General features: G+C 37.4%; 2 protein-coding genes across 2 annotated transcripts; one reads left to right on the forward strand and one right to left on the reverse strand.

The window, feature by feature from the left end:
• The first annotated feature begins 78 nt into the window (after positions 1-78).
• Positions 79-1,677, forward strand: LOC132699770 (erlin-1-like). Its single transcript, XM_060666653.1, has 6 exons — positions 79-353; positions 405-485; positions 559-667; positions 725-876; positions 927-1,079; positions 1,289-1,677. The coding sequence occupies exons 1-6, from the start codon at positions 225-227 to the stop codon at positions 1,634-1,636; spliced, it is 972 nt and encodes a 323-aa protein (XP_060522636.1). The 5' UTR covers positions 79-224; the 3' UTR covers positions 1,637-1,677.
• LOC132699769 (SET domain-containing protein SmydA-8) lies at positions 1,677-6,572 on the reverse strand. The gene is made up of 7 exons (XM_060666652.1): positions 6,457-6,572; positions 6,289-6,406; positions 4,325-4,538; positions 4,094-4,271; positions 2,961-3,121; positions 2,037-2,611; positions 1,677-1,986 (listed from the first exon to the last, which is right to left on the reverse strand). Exons 1-7 carry the CDS (start codon positions 6,466-6,468, stop codon positions 1,742-1,744), a joined length of 1,503 nt encoding a protein of 500 aa, XP_060522635.1. The 5' UTR covers positions 6,469-6,572; the 3' UTR covers positions 1,677-1,741.
• Positions 6,573-9,341: the final 2,769 nt, after the last annotated feature.

Raw genomic sequence — 9,341 nt, forward strand, 5'->3', positions numbered from 1 at the left:
AATCTTCTTAACTAGCGCAAGGCCAGATCCACAATTGTTTATTAACTTTTATTTATATCTAAAATTGGGAAAGAATAAAGATCTATATTGCAAGGAAGACTATTGATGTAACCAATAAAAAAATTGTTTGCGGGGCTTCGTACTCGTATCATTTTTAATGAATTTGGGGTTGAACTGAATGATACGGGTTTAGTTATAGAGAGTAGGACACTAGTTTTAATAAAATGCCACAGCTTAGCAGTAGTTCCTTACTGGAACATCTTCTTATCGGCAGTATATTAGGTTCAGTATTTCTGGTGGTAAATTATTCATTGCATAAAATCGAAGAGGGACACGTGGGTGTGTATTTTAGAGTGAGTTCAATCTGTAAGAAATGATTTAGATTCATAACATCTTGTTTGAAGGGCGGTGCTTTGCTTTCATCAATGAACTATCCCGGATACCACATGATGGTTCCTCTGTTGACTACATTTAAAAGTGTGCAGGTATATAAGTGCAGTATAGTGACAATAGTTTGCCTTTCGCGAAGAAGTCTTCTCAGTATAGTCCTTGTTTTAGGTCACTTTGCAAACTGATGAGGTAACCAATGTGCCATGTGGAACAAGTGGCGGTGTAATGATATATTTTGACAGGATTGAAGTGGTAAATCATTTGAATGTGAATAGCGGTAATATTTTCCTCAGAAGTTGATTCTGGTGGAATAAATTGAGAATTGATTTTCCAGTAATGGATATTGTTAGAAACTACACTGCAGATTATGATAAAACACTTATATTTAATAAAATTCATCACGAACTTAACCAATTTTGCAGCATCCACACACTGCATGAAGTCTACATAGATCTCTTTGATCAAATTGATGAAAATCTTAAACAGGTAAGCCTGCTTTCTTTTTTAAATTAATTTTTGCAGATTATAAATGTTAGGCTTTGCAACGGGATTTACTCGAGATAGCTCCAGGGCTAACAATACAAGCTGTGCGGGTTACTAAACCTAAAATTCCTGAAGTTATTAGGAAGAACTATGAACTCATGGAAGGCGAAAAAACTAAACTACTCATTTCCATTGAACATCAAAAGGTAAGTGATTAGAACAACAGCTCCAGGACATGGTTTAAAAGTTTTAAACAATAAAACCCAATAATAAATCCCATTTTTATTTTAATAACCTAAAAAGATAAACATCTAGTCATAGATAAAAGAGTTTGGAAAGTAATCAGGCATGTTTTCTTCTTTCTGTGTTTAATCGTTAACTTTGCTTTTTATTTTTGATTGTGTTCTTCCTTTAGGTAGTCGAAAAAGATGCCGAAACGGATAGGAAAAGAGCAGTAATCGAAGCCGAAAAGGAAGCCTTAGTAGCGAAAATCCAGTATGATCAGAAAATCATGGAGAAGGAATCTCTGCAGAGGATATCAGAGATCGAAAACGAGATGCATTTGGCCCGACAGAGAGCTCAGACTGATGCAGAGTTTTATAATAGGAAGCAAGAGGCAGAAATCAACAAACTACTATTCACGAAAGAATACATCCAGTTGAAAAAGTACGAGTCATTGTCGAGAAACACCAAGGTTTACTTCGGCACAAGCATCCCGCAGACTTTTCTTGAATTTGGCGAAAAAAGTTTACAAGACAGATAAACGCAATTATTATACGTCACATTTTTAAGAATAAAACACGTTTTTTTAAGCTTACTGGGGATTTTATTTACAGTATTTACATAACACTAAACGAAGGGCAGTGTTCTAAGCGGTCTCGATAAGTACGTCAAAGTTTTCCAATAGGTGATCGTACGACATTTTGGCCGTCTGGCCCAATTGGCCCTCCGGTTGGCTCAGCGGCTCTTTAATCAGAATTTCCACCGCCTTTCCTAGAGTCTCGAGCGATTTCTTTAGTTGTTCCCTAAATTCCTCTTTAGTTATCGCATCGTATTGGTACTGGTGTCTTGCCAGCACCATCATCGGTGCATGCAATTCGTACAGCGTGATTCCTGAACAAAAAAAAAACTTACGTTCGCGATATCAATTCCGGATCGCGTACCTCGAATTCTAGACAGTCCGGGCTCGATGACGTCTAAAACTTCTAATAACTGGACGCACATCTCGAGCTTTCTCTCTAAAACGACGTCCGGTAAATCTTCCAACGTGTAGCCTTCGGCTTTACCGTACAGTTGACTGAGAGCACTCCGCAGCATGGTCAGGTATGCGTTCTTGGGGTGGAGAACGGACTTATACTTCTTGTAGACGTTTTCCCTGCTTTGAATCCCTTCCGCGCCGCACACGTACTCTAGTTGGTCTAGATCGTTCTGGATCGCGGCGAAAACTCGCCTGATGGCGCCACCGTGCGTTTTATAATCACAGTGGGTACATGCCCATTCGCCGACGTCCTCGAGGGGATTGACGGATAGGATGACGCCGTTGTCGCATTTCTGACACTTGAGGCTGCTCATGTGGGTGCCCAGTTCGGTTTTGTCAGAGCACCGCGGGCAGGTGCATTCGAAGAATTTGCTCTCTCGTAGAAATTCCCTGCGGATCAGCGTGGGCCATAGAGAATATGTGTAGCTGCTGAACAGTTCGCCGTCTTTCGGAATGTCTATTGCTGCCCGGACTGTAACGCTGGAAAATGCGGAGCTCTGTTGATGATTGCGTGTGTGGTTGCACCCATAATCAGTCGAGATCGATCAGAGAGTAGTCGATTATTTCTTCACATTTCTTCTGTGACTAGACCCAACTTACCAATTCTCTATCTTTTATTACATTTTACAATCTTTCTAACATCCATGACCATATTGATGTCATAGAATAGATAACGTATAATCTGTGCCTATATGTACCGTAAAACTTTTACAATTATAATACAATAGAATAATGGTGGTCAAAGAATGAAAAGGTAACTTTAAGTTTCAAAAACGCGAAAAAGTGATTAAAGTGTACCGGTAAACTCCTAAAATTTGAAAGCTCTTACCGACAGTCTCCAATTTCTCCGTTGGCCTGACAGTCGACTGCGTGGTGAATGTTCGAAACGCAGTTATGCGACAATATGGCGAGTTTCGGAAAGAGACATCTGATCATATAGCAGCTCGGAGTCCTAGCTTCGAACGCGTTTATTTCTAGTATCCCGCATACCTACGAATGAGAAATATGTGTGGCTAACTGTAACTCAATAATAAAGATGTGTATTTTCGTGTGGAAACTGTGATTCCTTTATAAATAAATAAAGCTAAAGCTAACTTTCACGTTTTTTAAAATTAAAAGTGATATTTTTGTACTTAGATGTACGGAGGGTTATATTTCACTCTATGTCATAGATTTTTTGGATATCCCTGTATATATTCATTTTTATGAAGTTAAGACTATTCTAAATAAACAAAATATGGTGGTGGTGACTCTGCTTGTAGAAATCATTTGAATCGATGACTTTTCCATAATGGCGTACCCAACAAATAAACAAAAAATCTGGTGTAGGAACTTTCCATGAAGACAAGTCAATCATAAAATTTCATTTCGTTCTTCGTATTCTAATAACAGGTATTAAACACTATAGACAGGACTTAACGATAGCAATTTTCGAAATAATTGGCTGCCATCGACAGCTTTAAACGTTGATGTTGCCAAATTAGAAGCGGTTTGCGCGAATAAACCGGTTTGACGTAGAATTAGTACGCAAATCAGCTAAATGGATTAATCGCTTGGATATTGGATACCGGGAACTAAAGTTTTATCCATGGCCTATATAGCAATGTAGATTTTAAGTTTTGTACTAGCATCAGCGTTCAAAAGTTTAAAATTCGCACCTGCCTCTACCCTTTTAGCAGCGTATAAAATCAATTTTACTACGATGCATATAATTTTTATCAAAATCCTAAAATTCAAGCCAATTCACAAGTCTATTGCAAAACTAAATCAGTTCCTTTCTGTTTTGTGTTCTGCTACCAAGCGCTGAAATTTCTGGCGTTTCCTACACTGCATTTGACAGTTACAGCAGCGTCGCTAGGGGCAATTTTAAAAATTTAAAAATTAGTCATAAAATAGTTTTCCAGTGAAACGTGGTGTTTAAAAATTTCTGCCCACAATAAGATTTTTCGCATTGGACCATACCGTGTGTACCAACTCTTCAGGGAACCTGCTCAGCTTGCAAGGACCGCGAAGGTACTCGACGATGTTGTGCTGATTGTACTCCCAAATCGGCTTTGATCTGCGTTTGTCATTGTGAGCCTCCATATTCGCTACCTCTTCGTCCCATCGTTTGGGGTCTCTCTCTTTCGCTAACAGTACCCTATAATTTCAATCGCGCTGTTTTCCTCAACTAGAACGGTCGATCCAGCTCACCTCAGCGGCGTCACGCATTCATATTGTAGACAAAGTTCGGTTGGGTCGGGCACAGGTTGGAATTTTGCCCCGGAGCTTGAAAAGACTTGGCATTCATTGTCCTTGTGGACCTGGAGGGATTCACAATCTGGTCCGCAGACGGGCCACGAGCATTTCGAGCATAAGTAAGAGCATTCCACGGGACTATGACAGCCCAAACACAAGCACGGACTGTCTGGAAACAGCGGCGCGCGTGCGAGGTTAAAAGTATACCATTTATTAAGCATAGTCTCGAATGCACATACAGAGTTTTATCGAAATTTTGACGAATTGAAAAAATATTCGTTATAATGGCGACAGCCTAGTGTTAGTGTCATTTTTGTCTTCCAAATCCACAAGAAAATGATGTTTAATTATTTAAAACTATTTAACAATAATAATAATAATGACTTTCTTTGAATAATATGATATGACAAAGTTATAACAAAGAAATAATTTCATTTACCTGCCTAAGTTTGGCGCAAGTCTATCCATTGGCAAAGGCAAGGCAAAAGATTTTTGAAATTTTTTTTTCGGTTTTCTTTGAATCTAAGTTTGGTGTCTAGGATAAAATAACACAATTTTTAAATTTTGAAATTTAAATTTGAATAAATTTTTAAAATTTAATTTTGAGTTGCCGATCCCAAACACTATAGCACATAAGTTACTTGGATTAAGTTTTAAGTTGTGGTCTTGAAACATCTGATTTAGGGTTTGAAGGTCATCATTAACGTATGCTTCAAATTCTTTATAATTGTCGGGCTGAAGCTACAATAAATTTGTGTATCATCCGCGAAGACTTGAATTTTACAGAATTTTAAAATTAAAAAAAAATAGGAAAAAGTAGTTGGCCTAAAATTGATCCCTTTGGGACACCGGATAGAATTTCTACCATTTCCCAATATTTTTTGATTTGAAAGAATTGATTGAAATCTAAAAGTTAAGTATGATTTGAGAAGATTAGAAGATTCTACATTGAAACAGTAGTATTGTACTTTAGTCACAAACAGCCCGCGACTAATTTTATCGAATGCCTTCGAAATGTCTGAAAACACTAAAACTGAACTCATTTTTTTATCCCAAGCTTGAAGAAGGTCCAAACCTTTTACGACAATCACACTGAGTTATGGGAATGACATTATTTTCTGTACAAAAATCGTAGTTGTTCACAATTTTTTCGAATATCTTCGTCAAAACAGGGAGAATACGAATGTCATTATAAATTAAGGGATTTGATGTTTTAGGTAGCGGTTTACTAACAAAAATTTTCCATTGGACTGGAAAATACCTTGTTTCAATGCACCAATTTATAATGTGCGTAATGTATTTATCAATAAAACGGTACAGTATTTCACCATACATGGGTATATTTCATCGACTCCGATGGCATTCGTTTTAATATTATTAAGAATTTTAAACGAGAAATTTAAATTGTTTTTATGCAAATTGTTATTATAAAAGTTTATTTTTGCTGGGCAGTTTGAATTATTTTGTAGGTATGTAGACAAAAGTTACTAATTTCGTTAGATTCTGATAAATGTAGAATCACGTAATTTTTTTGTGCCGCATATATTGAAACTTTTCAGAGCTGACCAAGTTTTTTTCGAATTGTTTTTAAAGGAGTCAAGATATCGATTCTTTTCTTTTCTTATTGATGCTAACGTAATATTTCTTAGATGTTTATAGCGTATCCAGTTTAGATTTTTTAAATTTTCCAATTCCCCACTTTGTTTAATAAATAATTGAATGTTTTTTTGTCAGCCAAGAAACTTTTGGATTAGTTATTAAGGCTTCTTTAATTGGCGCATGCCGATCAAACAAAAATAAAATTAGTTTATTTAGTATGATAATTTTACTATCAATGTTATTTCCATACAATATGTCGTCCTAAGGTAAAGAGCTGATATCAATTATAATAATCGGTTGTGAGTTCGGAAAATACTTACCAGATTTCGGGCCGTAAGCGAAAGGAATTTCTGAAAAAATAACGTCGCCTGCTTTGAGCGCCTGACTCGCCACGGCATACCTACCGACGGTTTCGTTTGTTTTTATTTGAAACAAGTCCTACGAATTACTGGAATCAAGTCAACGGCACCGATAATTCAAAACCTTACGTTTTGGCTCATTTTTCCTTATCGCAACAGTCGCTGTCGATTAATAATAAACTATCAGGCTCCTGGCGGACCCGAACTGAATCTACTAGAACGTTCGGGCTCGAGTGACAATCGCGTACACATTAAAAACGCGTTTAAATTTAGAACCGAATGGAAATAGCCGAAAATAAAAGCGGCAAGACGATTTCGGGGCATATAAATAAAATAAGGCCCCGGTTGCATCCACAAACAACTATCGAGACGTATCCAACAATAAAAGAAAAACTTGATAAAAAGGAAATTTATTGGCAACAGGTTTCTTAATACTATTGTCGAGCTAAATCGAATAAAGAATTATCTTCTACCCGCATAGTGGTGGCCCACATGATGTCTCACTCCCCACTTGAAATTCGCGTGCTTATCGGTCTTGACGAAAGTGTGCACGGGCCCGGTCACCCCGTGGTGATGGTCCCTCTTGTCTCTTGCTTCGCTCGCAGCTTCCAGTTGGTCTGCAAAGCGTGATGTTGAGGAAAATATACAAATATTATAAAACCGCACTAGTCGATTATACGCTGTTATAGAAACTGAGAAGGAACATGAACGTCACAGGACAGGGCAGTGCAATTCATTCTAAAAGTGATTGTGAACGACCACAATTTGACCTACATAGTGTTGCGTTGGGGTGCGATGTCAATAACCTAACACTTAATGTTGAGGTGGCTTTTACTTGATGAAAATCAATTTATCAAAATAAATAAGAACCAAAAGTTCAGATTTTTTCACGAAATTATATATTTTTACATGACAATTGTTTCGACAACCTCGTGTCTTTATCAATTGATACGTATTCAACCACACAGCGAATTTTAACAAAGACCTTCATCTACACCCACATAAAGTCTAACTAACTCAGGAGTTGAAACCTCGAGATCATCAACAGCGCCGCGTGAGAGAACAAGGGGTTCATTTTTCAACGAAAATCATCTTTAGCGATGAGGCACATTTTCACGTTGGTGGCTTTGTAAACAAATACAATACTCGTGTTTGGGGATTAGAGAGATTGTTCAAAAAACAATGCTTCCTCAAAAAGTGACTGTTTTGTGCGGAGAAATAATTGGCCCTTTTTTTTCGAGGATAATGCGGAGAACGCTGTTGCGGTTAATGGTGTTCGCTATGGATCTGGATAAATGGGAGCAGTTGGAAGGTACGGACATTGAAGAATTGTGGTTTCAACAGGATGGAGCCACTTGTCACACATCCAGGGAAACGATGCAATTGCTGCGGGACAAGTTTCCTGGTCGGATTATCTCACGTAACCAATTGGCCGCCGCGATCATGTGATCTTACACCCCGAGATTTTTTTTTAGGGGTATTTAAAAAGCAGAGTGTATGGAAATAAACCAAACACTACTCCAGAGCTGAAACAGGAGATTAGACGCGAAATAACCGGCATAGAACCTAAATAGTGTCAAAAAGTGATAGGAAATTTGTCGCGGGGATCATTTGAATGACATCATCTTTCATACCTAATTGTAATACACTAATCTAAAATGGCAAATAAAAATGTTTGTATATTTTTATATTCTTCCGAGTTTTTTTTTTATTTTAAGGTGGAAACCCTTATTGAATCACCTTTTAGAACTTACGTAGTCTCATTGGAGAGAGCACACATGCGTTTTTTACATCATATAATCATGTTTATTGACCTGATTTGCTATTAAGTTTAATGCACCTGCAAGAAACATTAGAAAGAGACAGCTTTTTAGTATTCATTACCATCGTTTAAATTATAGGTATTTTTGTCCCCTGTATTTGTAGAAAGGGTAACCTTGTCAAAGTTCAAAAATCAAATTAAAAAAAAGTTGATGCGATACCCGTTGTGCCTTAATTTCGCTTGGGCTGAAATTATTTAAATATTTTTTTTTTTCAAAGAAACTTCCACGGGCTACTGTAATACTATTTACAAATGCTCTGGTTTCCTCCTGTGTCGGTTTAGAAGATTTGTAATATTTTTATTTATTGTAATATTTATTTATTACTATTTTTAAAATTATTATACGAGGTGTCCCGTAACTCATCCGCCATCATGTGGAACTATCAAAATACGAAGATACTATTTAAAAAACTTCTGGATTTTTCCTGCATCGGTTGTTATTGCAAAAGTTTCGCCTATCATCATCCTGTTGGCTTCTTCAGAGCTTAGCTGGAAGTGGCTTGTATTGTACCTGCCAATATATTGTTTGAGGGGAGTGGGGGCGGAGCTAAATGAAATAAATATTGTCTCGGATGACTGATTCCCATATTGGTGACAGGTGGTAGAAGAATTGATTACATTCAAGAATTTCCGCATTAAAAATATTAAGCGTTCCATCACATAATGCACTTCACCGCAACCTTCCGAAAGCAATCCCGCACTTGCCACTATTCAAAACATCACTGACCACATATCAAAAGTTTTTAAGAAATGTAACGTCAAAACCAGATTTACTGCTTGTCCAAAGTTCTCTCAACATCTTTGATCCGTCAAAGACAAAATTCCTTGAGATGGCAGGAGTTTACAGCATTCCATGCATATACGGCAATGAATATATTGGAGAGATCGGACGAAGAATATCAATTAGGCTCAAAGAACATGAAACAGCCTTAAGACATAAACAACAAACAATCACGAAACCGGACATAAAATTTTATTCGATAAAATTAATCAAAGTAATCAATTCGTGTATCAACAAAAAGTCCGAGACTCTATAGAAATCTATAAGCAACCCAAAACTCTTAACCGCGACTCAGCTCTTTACCTGTCACCAATATGGGAATCGGTCATCCGAGACGATGTTTATGCCCCTCATTTAACTCCGCCCCCTTCAAGCAATACTCGACAGGTACAGAGTAAAATGCAAGCCAGC

This window comes from Cylas formicarius, unplaced genomic scaffold (genome assembly GCF_029955315.1).
Source record: "Cylas formicarius isolate icCylForm1 unplaced genomic scaffold, icCylForm1.1 PGA_scaffold_3__17_contigs__length_32017465, whole genome shotgun sequence".
NCBI classification, from domain to species: Eukaryota; Metazoa; Arthropoda; class Insecta; order Coleoptera; family Brentidae; genus Cylas; species Cylas formicarius.

Coding starts and splice junctions, on each gene's coding strand:
- LOC132699769 (XM_060666652.1), bottom strand. Junction 3,122..4,093: donor CTGAAGAGTTGGTACACACG/GTATGGTCCAAT, acceptor TCTCATTCGTAG/GTATGCGGGATACTAGAAAT. Junction 1,987..2,036: donor CGGACTGTCTAGAATTCGAG/GTACGCGATCCG, acceptor TTTTTTGTTCAG/GAATCACGCTGTACGAATTG.
- LOC132699770 (XM_060666653.1), top strand. CDS start 225: ATGCCACAGCTTAGCAGTAGTTCCTTACTGGAACATCTTCTTATCGGC. Junction 354..404: donor ACGTGGGTGTGTATTTTAGA/GTGAGTTCAATC, acceptor TCTTGTTTGAAG/GGCGGTGCTTTGCTTTCATC. Junction 486..558: donor CTACATTTAAAAGTGTGCAG/GTATATAAGTGC, acceptor TCCTTGTTTTAG/GTCACTTTGCAAACTGATGA.